General features: G+C 39.6%; 1 protein-coding gene across 5 annotated transcripts in view; it reads left to right on the top strand.

The window, feature by feature from the left end:
- Window positions 1-13,927, top strand: part of SLC25A13 (solute carrier family 25 member 13) — a 201,395-nt gene that overhangs the window by 102,754 nt on the left and 84,714 nt on the right. For all 5 annotated transcript variants that reach the window (XM_055119718.1, XM_055119721.1, XM_004602204.2 and 2 more), the window contains one exon: window positions 9,484-9,623. In XM_055119718.1, the coding sequence (XP_054975693.1) occupies window positions 9,484-9,623 (140 nt within the window). The remainder of the gene's footprint in view (window positions 1-9,483; window positions 9,624-13,927) is intronic.

Raw genomic sequence — 13,927 nt, forward strand, 5'->3', positions numbered from 1 at the left:
GAAGCTTTACTAGCTCTACATTAGTAAAAAACAAATAAAACCATTAGCTTTATTGAGATATGTTTTGTTCACTTAATGCAGATCAGTAGCTTTTTGTATGTTCAGATCAGTTCTGCAGTTGTCACATCCAGTTTAGGGGCAATTTTCGTCACCCCAACAAGTAATCCTATGCTTTAGCAATCTTCCCCCTGTCTTTCCAGTCTGTTCTACCCTGTTACCTCCAGCTCATGGCAACCTCTAATCTACTTTCTGTCTCTATGAATTTGCCTGATATTTCAAATATTGGAATCATGCAGTATATCGTCTTTTGTGACTGGCTTCTTATAATCCTGTTTTCAGGCTTCATCTATATTGTTGCTTATATCAGTACTGTTTTCCTTTTTTATATATAAATTTAAAGAGATCTTGTCTATGACTCATCTTTTAAAGATCTCCACTGTTAGATTATAGTTCTAAACATTTTAGTTATAACATTGGTTTGCCATTTCTCCTCCGACCTTTCTCCTCAGCAAGGATCTTAGATCTACTGAGTAATACCTATCACAAGGCTTCCAAAGCACTCCCATTTCCTCAGTATTCATCTTTAATTTCTTTGTGTTCTACTTCCCCTGTCTGTTAGTCATTCATTTCCCCTAAGCAGTGACCTGTAAAGTCAAACTCTTCAGAGATCTCTGGATATGTATTTGTAAGTGAAATATCTTCTCTTTTTCTTATGTTCTTTGCATAGTTTACTTTAGAGCAATGTCCTTTTTGTATAGACACAGGAAGATAGTTATGCTATGATTTTGTAACTTGGTAGTTAATGGACTCTGAGTAACTTCTGGGCATCTGTCAGATTTACTTTACTTAAGCCTCTGTTGCTCTCAGTTCCTTGCACCCCAAAAGCTGGGTCCTGATGAAGGGACTGGTTGGATCCAAGGCAAGCAGTGGGCTACCCTGGCATCAAAACCTGACAGGCCAAGCACCATAATGCTTAACTATCAGTTCAGATCACGATCATGAACAAATTGTGTCTTGATCCAAAGAGAAACAACTGGACAAGGACCCTGCTAGTGTTAGGAAAGAACTGTCTGGCACTGAACTATCCCAGCACTGTAGTCTGGGATCTATAGCAAGATGTTCCCAGATGAGCCACCCTATAAGCTTACTGTATCTCTTACTGTGTCGATACAAAATGACAAATATTATTAAGAAGTAAGTAAATCTAAGATGATTGCTTATGGACTAAGGAAAGGAGAAGTTTGTCTTTAGAGAAAAATACAGGCCTTTGACGTGATCTCTTGGCAGTTTTTTGTCTTAGAAGAGCTTCCCTGGAAGGAAGGGCTTTACATATGTTGATTGTGCTACCTCATATGTGTGTAATTGCTGCCCCCAGCCACTGGAGATTGTTCTTTATAACTAAGCTGTGGGAGTGGGCTGGAGAGAATGAATATGGGCAGTGAGTGAGACTGGAAGAAGGCAGAGAAAGTGTAAATGGCAATTGATCACCAACCAGCCTTGCCCCTGTTTTCTCCTTTCTTCCATTGCCATCAGCCATCTGGGTGGGAAAACGGCCTGACCACTGGTGTGGCAGGAGAGAGAGCCCTCTTCGTCTTTATATTTTGTGATTACACACTTCACCTTTTCCACTATAGTCATAATCTATGAAATTTACTCATCTGGTGACATTTGCTGATTGTTTTTGAGGTTTTTAGGAAAGAAACAATTGCCATTTTATAATTGTCTGTGATCTTTAAAAAAAAAAAAGGCAATACCCACCCTCCCATCCCCCCTCCTTCCCTCCTTCTTCTTCCTTCCTTCCTTCCTTCCTTCCTTCCTTCCTTCCTTCCTTCCTTCCTTCCTTCCTTCCTTCCTTCCTTCCTTCCTTCCTTCCTTCCTTCCTCCTTCCCTCCCCTCCCTCCCTCCCTCACACCCAAAAGGAGAGAGAGCAAAAGGGAATGCCGTTCTACCACAGAGGCAGGGATAGGTGGAGGAGAGGGGGTGGGGAGGATGCTGGGACCATTGGTGATGGAAAATGGGCACTGGTGGAGGGATGGGTACTTGATCATTGTATGACTGAAAGCAAGCACAAAGTTTGTAAGTCTGTAACTGTACCTCATGGCGATACACTCATTAAAAAAAGAAAAAGAAATGTAACAGGAGAGAAAAGGAAAGATCTATGTTCAAAAGAGAATATGGGTTTCTCCAGAGTTGTAGAGTTATAGCTCTTAAAAGGAGGAAAAAAAAATTAACCCAGTGTGATAGTAGAGTGAGTGTCTTTTAGTGTGATGGTGGAAATTTCATGAACTTATTGTGATTTGGGTTCATAGATACTTTTTCCTGTTCATAAACTTATAGGAGACTGCAGAGACAGTCATTTCATAAGATGAAAGTTTTATTGTTTATCAGAATAGGATGTGATTTTCTTGAAGAAAATGAGTTAATTTTTCAGAAAGGTGAAAATTAATAATTTTTTAAAGAGTTGGTTAGTCAAAAAATGAATAGGAGAGAGAGAAAAAGACAGACAGAGAGACAGAGACAGAGAGAAGGAAAGTGCCTGCCAGAGAGCCATAGAGGTAGGCTGGGGTGGAGGTGGTGGGAGGGAAACTGGGGGTCATTGGTGGTGAGAAATCTACACTGGTGGAGGGATGGTTGTCACATCATTGTATGACAAACCTGATCATGAACAACTTTGTAACTAGATATCTCATGGTGACTCAATTTAAAAAATAAAAATTTAGAAATGAATAGGAATATTGGTGGCTTTTCTTTTTACCAAAATCTTCCTTTCCTCTGTACATTATAGTCTTTTGGTTCAATTAGAATAACTTAACAATCCCAGACACAAGCCTCTGTTGGTCACTTAGGAAGAAGAATGAAAACTAAACTTCATAGAAATTGTAGTAAATGATAGAAAAAAGAAAAATGTAGTTCTTTTTTGGAAGTCTCAGAACAAACTGTTCTTTTATAGTTTTTATACCAAACTTTTCTTCACTGCAAATGTAGCATGAGCTCCTTTTAGAGTTTAAAAATAATCATATTTTCTGCTGGCAGGTGATGTGAATAACTGTGTCTGCCTAGAGCAGGATCTAGCATGTCTCTGTGACCTGGTGGCTTTGCTCCAAAGTGCTTTGATTATATCCCTATTCACTTCAAAAGAAATGAACCTTTCATGAGCACTGTAGATATGACTTATACAGAAGAGTCTCTGTTTCGAGTGTGGGACCCTGGGTTCAATACCCAGTACAAAAAAAAAAAGGAAAGAAAGAAATGAATCCTTCTCTATGGTATTGCTCCCTTAAAAACACCCTCATAGATATAGGGGAATAAGTGGTTGACAGCTCTTCGGGGCCAAGGTCAAATTTTATCTTTTCCAGAAGCTGTTTTCCTCTACTTCTGTGTTTTAATCCTTCCTGAGACTTCTGCTTTTTTGCCATGAAACCCTCCTGCAGTTTAGCCTTAAATAAAATCTGTTGTTTGGATCTGGTATTTAATTATTGTTTGTGAATTAGGATTGAATACAGGACCATATCTTCTCCCACCCTTTTTTTTCTCACACGAGCTTATGGCCAGCTCATAACTGCTTTTTAGATAATTGCTAATGGCTAAGGCTGGCAGTTATCATCCTTAGATTATTAGATTGTATGTTGGAGTTGCTGAGAATTGACACAGGGATAAGCACTTATATACTATCCAACTCCAGGGAATGCCAGTAACACAAGACCATGAGCTGAATGTCATCCACCAGATTGTAGTGTAGTGGCTCTATGTGTCTTGACTCATCCTGTGATGCTTTCCTACATTTTTCCTTTCATATGTTTGTTTATATCCATAGAAAGTTAAGGATTGATTGAGTCTAACCCATCCATGTCTCTTAAGAATGTTGCTTTTCAAAATGAATTTGGGTCTTTGTATCAGGAAAAACCTGGAATGCTGATTCAACTGCATTGTTCAGCCCTTGGTAGATTGAATTAATTCGGAAGTGGAGCTGGAGACTTTAATAAACAAGACTGATGATTCCTATGCACTTCACTAAAATGTTAGAAAATGATTATTGAAAATGGCTTTTAGAAAGGTGGAGACTTTAGAGAATCACTTGCTTAAACATCTATTCTAAACCTTTTCTAAGTCATTTAATTTCAGCCATTACCTAGTTTGCTCTCTGTCCCGCCACCTTGCCAACCACAGTGAGAAAAGTAGATCTGAAAAACAGAAACTTTGCTGCCAAGCTACTCCTAATCTACATGGAAAGAAAAGGTTTATAGTAAATAGGTATAATAAATATGTATGCACATCTATGCATACCTATACTGAGAGATCTTTTAAAAACAGAAATTAATTGATCATTCTCAATATCTCAGGTCAAAAAGATTTGCAGTTTTTATAGTATTATCTCAAGGTTCACATATAGCTCTTCAGAATGTCTAGATTTCCAGGCTTTAGACAAGCATTTTGATAAGAAACAAGTCTATAGAGAAGTGAAAAATGCTCTAGACTAAGAGTTCAAAGTTCATGACTCTGAATTTAATGTAGAGCTCTGAAAAGCAGTAAAAGGTTAGTTTAATTATAGGAAAAATAAGAATGTCAGTTAAGTGAAGCAGGCACATGTTAAATTCATTCATTGAGTTTTGAGTAACTTTTATAAGCTATACAAATACTAAAATGGCTGCATGCCTTAGCTTTATATGCCAAACAATATTTATGTATTGCCGCCTATTACTTTTAATAGGACATTGAAGGAGAGGTCAAGAAAAGGACTTCTTTTTTGACAGTTATCCTGTGATTATTATATTAAAACTTTATTTCACCAGAGTGCTTGGCAGAAAAAAAAGACCCCAAAGCTATTTTGCCTATTATCTCTCTAAAGTTTTACTATATTGTAAAATTTTATGGTGCAAAAAAAAAGAGTTGCTGTTATTTGAACATCATTTCTCATTATATATATATGTATATGTATATGTATATGTATATGTATATGTATATATATATATATATATATAGGTTTAGATCAGTAGATGCTTTTGTTGAATCTCCATTGTAACTGCGTCATCCAGAGGCATAGAAAATTTAGACTGGAGAGGCACTTTAGATGATATTTGTTTCACCATTGAAGGCCTCACACATACAATTAAAACTGGATATCTGGCATAAAATAAGTCCCTACGGAATTTTAGCTACTTTTAATAGAATTTGAACCCAGGTCATTTGAATTTCAGTTTGGTACTTCTCAAGTTTGAGAGTGTGAAGAAAACTTGAAGGTGACTTACCCCCTACCTTCTCAGTTCCTCTAGGAACATGAACTTTATTTTTTTTCTGAATCCCAATTCTTGATTTGCTTCATTTGTTTTTCCTGTATCTTTTAATATTTCCCCCTAGAAGTAGAGAGATGGAGAATAAATTTAGTCATTCATTACAACATGAAAGAAGTTTAATGTTGTGCTCTTAAACTTTTTATTGCCCTCATCAGTGCCAACCTGAGGTTTTCTGCCTCCTTTTCTAAAATTAGTGCTCAGCATAATTCTGGTATTTACTGTCTTTTCTGCATAAGCACACACCCCACCTGACAGTTATGTGGGACTACTGTTTCTTCATAGCAAGACTTAAAATTTTCTGGAAATATTAAATGAGCTTATAAGTGTGATGAGGGCAAAAATCGAACTTTGGAGGAAGCAGTGGAAATATGTGCCCAAAATTTTGGCACCCATTAGAGAACTTGAGAACTTGCTTTTTTCTTTCTTTAAATACATATTGGGGACAGGGAAATCCAATGTGTTGGGCACTGTTTACTTATAAATATGAGCAGGTGATAGATATATTTAGATATGCTGACCAGGTCAAAATTCATTGACTTATTACTAATTGTTTTCTCTATCCTCTAAATCAGATGATCCTAAACTTATTTGGCCTATCACCTCCTTTTCCGACTAATACCACTCAGCATCACTCTCCAAATCTACCTTAATTTTTTGTGAGGGGCCTTATCCAACAGTGCTCAGGGCTATTCCTGGTTCTGTTGAGGGACAATATGTGGTTCTTCTTAACCCTGTACTGTCCATTTTCCCAGCCCCCAATCCGTCCCCTCCAGTCTACAATTTTTATTTTTATTTATTTATTTATTTTTTGCTTTTTGGGTCACACCCAGCGATGCTCAGGGGTTACTCCTGGTTCTGCACTCAGGAATTACTCCTGGCAGTGCTCAGGGGATCATATGGGATGCCGGGGATCGAACCCGGGTCGGCCGCGTGCAAGGCAAACGCCCTACCCGCTGTGCTATCGCTCCGGCCCCAGTCTACAATTTTTAAAGTGAACAAACAAAAAGCACCCACAATTGCATCTGGAAATGCTTCCGTTTTCTTTAGTGGGTGATAAAACCTGCCTTTGGAAACACTTAAGTCTAAAATAAACAACCAACTTTGGTTGTGAGGAGATGAGTAATGACCGAAAGCCTGAAGCTTGAAACAAGTAAGGTTTTTCATGTTATTTTCCCTAAGAATCCTCTTTTGGTTTTGTAGTTGAGACTAAAACAAGGTGAAGAATTAATAGTAGTAAGACAGCAGGAATAAGTCTCTCAATGAGAGATGTTACTGGTGCCCGCTCGAACACATTGATGAGAAGGGGATGACAGTGAAGACAGCAGGAAGAGAATTATAATGAAAAGCAGGTCTATTTCTTCAAGCCCAGGGGATTGTGACATTTGAATGGGAGAGATCCGTGTTCACCCACCTGAAACAGGGAGGTAGGCTTCTGAAGCACAGGGCAATAACCAGCAGGCTTTTCAACCTTTTATCTTGGGGCAAATTGCGATGTAGAGGAGCTAGAGCAATAGCACAGCGGGTAGGGCGTTTGCCTTGCACATGGCCGACCTGGGTTCAGTTTGCAGCATCCTATATGGTCCCCTGAGCACTGTTAAGGGTAATTCCTGAGTGCAGAGACAGGAGTAAGCCCTGTGCATTGCCGGGTGTAACCCAAAACAACCACCCTCCCCCCAAAAAATTGCGATGTAGAACCTGTTTTGGCACCTTAACCACCGGAGAATGCTTGGGGGAACAAAAAGTCTTTCGAATTTGAAAAGCCTTGTGGCTGGAGCTATAGTGCAGTGGGTAGGGCGTTTGCCTTGTATGCGGCTGACCCAGGTTCAATCCCCAGCATCCCATATGGTCCCCCAAGCACCACCAGGAGTAATTCCTGAGTGCAGAGCCAGGAGTAAACCCTAAGCATTGTCAGGTATGGAACAAAGATAAATAAATAAAATAAGCAAAAATTTGAAAAGTTTCAAGCACAGCACTTCACCCCTATAGGGGAGGTGAAGACTAGACTGGGGATGAGAAAGAAGCTATCTCCTGCCCAGTGCAGCTCAGAAAACCAGAAGCCGGCATCGGTGGAGCTGAGCTTCCACACTATAAAGGAACTGTTGCAATGCTGCACAATAAAATAACCAGGGAGAATAAAACACACCAACAGTTCTGACAATAAAACAGTGATAACGTGAACAGTAGGATATTCAGTCATAAAGTGGCATTGTCTCACCTATTTAGGAATGTCTGTCAAGCTGAAGGTGTTCAGTTTAAAGTATAAAGCATTTCTTCCCATCGCCTTTGTCTGCAAGTGTGGTTTGATAGTGTTTTTAAAGCCCCAGTAGAGTGTGAGTTCTTGAACATGTCCTCAATGTATCCACTTCATTTTAAATCTCAAAAACTTTCTAATAAATCGATAAAGGGCTATGTTTAAGAGTTGTATAGTATTCTGTGTGTTTCTCCATATCTACTTCTTGCCACTTAACATTGCTATATTTCCTGTGTCTAGCAAGTAGTCGTTGACAAAACAAATGAGATGATATTAGATTCAGCTTTTTGCTTTGGGTTGGGGTTGGTATTTTACTGCTTTTCAGATTCATTCTTTCTTTCTCTCTCTCTTTCTTTCTTTCTTTCTTCCTTTCTTTCTTTCTTTCTTTCTTTCTTTCTTTCTTTCTTTCTTTCTTTCTTTCTTTCTTTCTTTCTTTCTTTCTTTCTTTCTTTCCTTTCCTTCCTTCTTTCCTTCTTTCTTTCTTTCTTTCTTTCTTTCTTTCTTTCTTTCTTTCTTTCTTTCTTTCTTTCTTTCTTTCTTTCTTTCTTTCTTTGACTTCTACTTGCCTTCCTTTATTTTATTAAAGTTTTGTTTTTGTTTGGGGGCCACACTGCTCAGTGCTCGGGGCTTACTCCAGGTTCTGTGCTTAGGGGTCATTTCTGGCAGGACCCTAGCGACCATATATGGTGCCAGGGAGTGAATTGGGTCAGGTTCATGCAAGGCAAACACCCTACATGCTGTGCTATTGCTTTGGCATTGGGCTTATTAACTTTCTTTTTCTTTTATTATTTTTTTTTACTGATTCTTCAAGAATTCAGATTTATTTCTGCTAGAGTTTTATGATTTGTGGATTTTTAAAAAAAAAATATTTGTTGGTTTGGGCAGTGCTCAGAGTTTACTCCTGGTTCTCTGCATAGGAGTCACTAATGGTGGGGGCTCGGGGACCAAATGGGGTGCCAGGCATTGAACTTGGTTCTGCTGTTTGTAAGGCAAGCACCCTACTTGCTGTATAATCTCTCTAGCCACATACTATGTGCATTGTTAAAGCTGAATTACATTTTATTTTTCTTTTTTCTGTTTTTTCTTTTTGGGTCACATCCAGAGATGCACAGGGGTTACTCCTGGCTCTGCCCTCAGGAATTACTCCTGTCGGTCCTTGGGGGACCATATGGGATACTGGGGATCGAATCCAGGTTGGCTGCGTGCAAGGCAAACGCCTTACCTGCTGTGCTATCTCTCCAGCCCCTGAATTACATTTTAGATCAGAAAACTTAGAGATTGATCCCATTGTCATGCATAAAATATAACCAAAGAAGTTGTCTCTCATGACTTCTGGAAGCATGTGGAAAAGTCTACTTTTACTTTCCTTCTTACTGTAAATCTATATGATCTATATTGTCTTCATGATGCCTTAGATTCTGTTCATTAATATTTTTCACTTTGGGGAGGTACCTTTTTTTTTGCTTTTGCTTTTTGGGTCATACCCGGTGATACACTGGGCTTACTCCTGGCTCATGTACTCAGGAATCACCACTGGTGGTGTTCAGGGGCCATATAAGATGCTGGGAATCGAACCCGGGTTGACTGCGTGCAAGGCAAATGCCCTACTCGCTGTGCTCCAGCCCCTATAGTACCTTTTGAAATGTCTTTAGAATTTACCATTTAGAAATTGTTCATAGATTACTAAATGAAAGTGAATTAAATTTTATAAAGAAGGAAATAGGGGTATCCATTTAATACTGGACTTAAAAATAATTTTATTATTTAGGTTACACCCAGTAGTGTGTGGGGTGTGTTTCTTGTAGTACTCAGAGACCCACATGGTGCCTGGAACTGAACCCTCCTGTGTATGTCTCAGCCCTTTGAACTATATCAGACTTTCATAAGGAATAGCATGATTTGCTTTGTTCTGATCACTGTATATCTTTTTTCTCTTTTCAGAGGATGTTAAGCAGGTCTTTGGACAGACCACAATTCATCAACATATTCCATTTAACTGGGATTCAGAATTCGTGCAACTCCATTTTGGAAAAGAAAGAAAAAGACACCTGACTTACGCGGAATTTACTCAGTTTTTGCTGGTGGGTCTGGCGCGGAAGGGTTAAAAAGAGTAAGGGGTGGAAAGAGAGCTCAGTGGTGGTTATGGGATTAAATGAACTCTTAGTAGAAGTTCTTCATATCTAATAGAGACCCTAGGAAATTCAGTTATTTCCCTGAAAGTGCAAAACTGGAACTTAAAATCTTGATTTCCGTCCATTTCCATGACTGCTTTTTTTTTTGTTTTTGTCACTCCTGCAGTTGTCACCCAACTGGGTGGGTGGTTGGGTCAGAATACGAGGATGTGGTGATGCTCAGTTCCTGTATGCCAGGGATTATTGATGGTGCTTGGGAATCTTGGGGGATCATGTAGCACCAAGGATGCAGTGTTTTGGATCCAACTGGGGTTGGTTAAGGCATGATTTAAACCCCTGTACTGTCCCTCTGACCCCAGATTCCACTACTATTGACCAACATTCTCTTTACACCTGAGGAGTGGACAGACATCATCATTAGTGTGTAGCTAGTGAACCATTTCACCTAAGTTCTTCCTTATACAACACACTGGCTGTAGTATATGGCTGTTGCTTTGGTCCATCCTCTTGAAATAATATGGCTGGCAACCTGTGCATTAGGATAGTAAATTTCCTAGGGGCCTCAGATGGGCAACCAAGTGTGAGAGCTGTTTTTGAAGGACACTTTATTGATGTCCATGATCAAACTGTACTGTTTGTCTGTGATTCTGGGTACACACTTTCCCATTCCCTATTCCTTGTAACTTTCTCCTAATGCCAACATTATGATTCTATTATTGGGCAACTCTTCTGTGGAAAAGTACAAACAGTAAGTTCGAAGTTTAGTTTTGCTCTTGAGCATAATTTTAATTTTAATTATTTTTTAAAAAAACTTGGTTATGTTAGAGACTGAACACAATGGCCACTCAATACCCCTATTGCAAACCAGAACACCCAATTGGAGAGAGAGAGATCAAAATGGAGTACCCTGCCATAGAGGCAGGGTGGGGTAGTGGGGAGATAGGATGGAGGGGAGGGATACTGGGTTTATTGGTGATGGAGAATGGGAACTGGTGGAAGGATGTGTTTGTGAACATTGTATGAGGGAAAAACAAGTTCTAACATGTGTGAATCTGTATCTGTACCCTCATGGTGATTCACTAATTAAAGAATAAAATAAAAAAAAAATTAAAAAAAAAAACAACTTGGTTGTGGGGCTGGAGCGATAGCACAGCGGGTCGACCCGGGTTTGAATCCTAGCATCCCATATGGTTCTCTGAGCACTGCTAGGGACAATTCCTGAGTGCAGAGCCAGGAGTAACCCCTGTGCATTGCCAAGTGTGATCCAAAAAGAAAAAAAAAAAAACTTGGTTGTGCAAGCAAACCAGTGGTGCTCAGGGGCTACTCCCAGCTTGGTACTTGGAGGTCATTCCTGGAAGTGCTTAGGGAACTATAGTAGCAGGCATCAAACCTGGAGATCCATATGTGCTCCAGCTGTTTGAGGTATTTCTCTGGCCGTGAACCATAATTTTTAAGATCTGATATTAATATTTAGAAGGTAATAATTAGCGATATGTAGTTCTTTATGTATGATAAATTACTCTTAGATTTTTGTTCATTTGTTTCACAAATTTTCTTGTATTTTATTAAATATTTTTTAAAACACTAGTGTTTGATTCCTTGCCCCCTCTCAGAGAGCCTGGCAAGATACCGAGCGTATCGCACCCGCACTGCAGAGCCTGGCAAGCTACCCGTGGTATAATCGATATGCCAAAAACAGTAACAATAAATCTCATAATGAGAGACGTTACTGGTGCCCACTCGAGCAAATCAGTGAGCAATGGGATGACAGTGACAGTGATAATTTGATAATTCATTGACTATGTTTAAATTTGGGGCAGGAAGGAAAATTTACCTTGAAAACCACATTCTTTCTTTGTTGCATTAATGTCACCAGGGAATGCTGGTGCTCCTGCTGCTTTTCTGTGCTGGAACTCTTACCAGCACCTTCTGGATGTGGCTAGATGCACAGCTGGGGCATGGAGGTGGAGGGGGGCGAGGGCACACATGTGTGCTCAGTGGCCTGTGCTCATTTGGACAGCTTATAGGGCCCAGCATATGTGCTAATGTTCACATCTCCTTTTTACTTTCATTTGTATTGTTGTGATATGTAAAGTCTGCTATTTAGTTGGATTCTACTTTCCTGACCCTTAGGAACTTAAAATGAGTTATCTTAAACCTACCTTTGTATTTTTAAAAACACGTTAATATCTGTGAATCCCTGCTTTCAAGTCTATATAAATATAACCTTTCTTGAATAACTCAGGTGGAGAATGGAATGTGAGTTGTTGGATTTTTGCTGTTGTTTACATAAGACATTGGCGCGCAGTAGGAGGTGGTAGTCATTCTGATGAGGAATAATTACAATAATGCTATTGAGACAAATGCCTCAAATTGACTTTATGGAACACAGCCTAATTAACTTTTAGTCTTAATGGGATGTTAGCAATAGTAAGGATGATCGTGTTTCCCTTTAAGCAAGTATCAATTATGCTGAATTGAGTTGTCTGTAAACCACTCAGCGGCTTCTGGGCCTTCCTCGAAATATGGAGTCAAAGATTAGATGACTCAGGAATTACTGTTTGATTCCAGCAGCAACTTGTAGGACAGTCACTTGAATCTGACTCCATTCTTAAATGTTAAATAACACAAGACCACAGTATCCTGGAGGAGACGATTTTAATTTTGTATCTAGAATGCAAGTGCTAACCCTTCAGTTAAGTAAAATTGTGATTTTTTTTTTTAAATTTGAGCCTGCTTACTTTTATGTCCCACTCTAGAAATAGACTTGAAAGAAGTAAGAGATGTATCACACGCTTTATTTAATGCCACTGAATGCCTGGTTTATTTGAGGTAGAGGGGAGGGCAGCTTGACTGGTGTTGATTTGGAGACTATTCCTGGTTTTGTGTTCAGGAACAAGACCTGGCAGTGCTCAAGGGGCCATATCAGTGCTGGGGATCAAATTGGGGTCAACTGCCTGCAAGGCAAGCACCTTTACCCCTGGACTGCCTCTCTCTGGCTAAAATGCCAGTGTTGATGTATGCCATCAGAACTCCCCTCCCACAGTGCAAATACTTTGTTTGCTTCCCTTCAACTCTTTTTCCAGATGCCTGTAGGATTTCAAACCTCTGCTTCATATGCCTTGTTTCCTTTTTTGACTTTTTAATTTTTTCTGGGTACAGGGAACTTCTTTGCAAATATAAGAGAATTTAATCTCTGTGTTTGGGGCTCCTGCTTTGTTAAGCATGTGCCCGCCTTTCTGCTCTAGGGCAGGACTCAAAAGCCCAGGAACCAGCTCCCTGGCGGGCGCCAGGGTTATAAAAGCAAATGCCTGGCTCCTGGAAATATGAAGGAACTGCCACTGTGCATGCCGCTACCTGTCACCTAACGAGAAAGAGGAGCAGCCTGAGACAGCCAGAGACAGTGGTTTAGAGAATCTGAGTAATGGCAACACTGCAGTATCTCCTTGAAGGCCCTAGGTGGTAGCTCAGCTTGATGCCAGCCAACTGCAGAATGACCTGTGAGCATGTTCCTTGTGCTGCTTATTTGTGCACATTTGCTTGTGATTGGCAGGCAGTCACATTCTCTTCAAGGTCGGATTACTTTTTCCTCATTTGAAAACTGTTTCACTTTATCTAACCTAGCATGAGTTTGGTATAAGCTTCCCCGAGGCTGTTTGGATTTTAGGTGCCCATGTGTTCTTCTGTGTATGCTCTAGACAGCTGCCTGGCCACTGATAGTAGTTAATGCTGCTTAGGGGAATGCTTAAATGCCAGTTCACCATTTCCTTTGGTTATAAAATTGATAAAGGAGTGAATTAGTTGGATATTCTTCGGGCTGACATGGCCTTCCACATGCCTTGTATCCACGTAATGGTGTTGAGTGCAAGTCGATTGGAACCAAAGCCTCCTTCCTTGGGTCTCTTGAGACCCATTAACCATTTCTTACGAGTGGCTATTGTAGACAACTGTGAGTACAAAATGAAAGTACTTCAACTTTTCTTCAACTTTTCTATCTGATTATTTTGTAGAGTTACTACTAAGCCACTTATAGAAGAAGTAATGATAGTATCAGTCTTTATAATTTACAAAGTGCTTTTAACTATTCTTTTTCAGTAATAGCATACCCCCAATATCGTGGTAGATAATTATCATTATTCCCATTTTTATGCAAAAGAATAAACAGACTCCAGGGTAAAATTTTCCATTTGCAAGTCATTTTCTGGGGGAAAGCACATGAATTTTACTAGGTTCCCAAAGGAGTACCCCAGGAA

The sequence above is a fragment of the Sorex araneus genome, chromosome 1, assembly GCF_027595985.1.
Source record: "Sorex araneus isolate mSorAra2 chromosome 1, mSorAra2.pri, whole genome shotgun sequence".
In the NCBI taxonomy this organism is placed as follows: domain Eukaryota; kingdom Metazoa; phylum Chordata; class Mammalia; order Eulipotyphla; family Soricidae; genus Sorex; species Sorex araneus.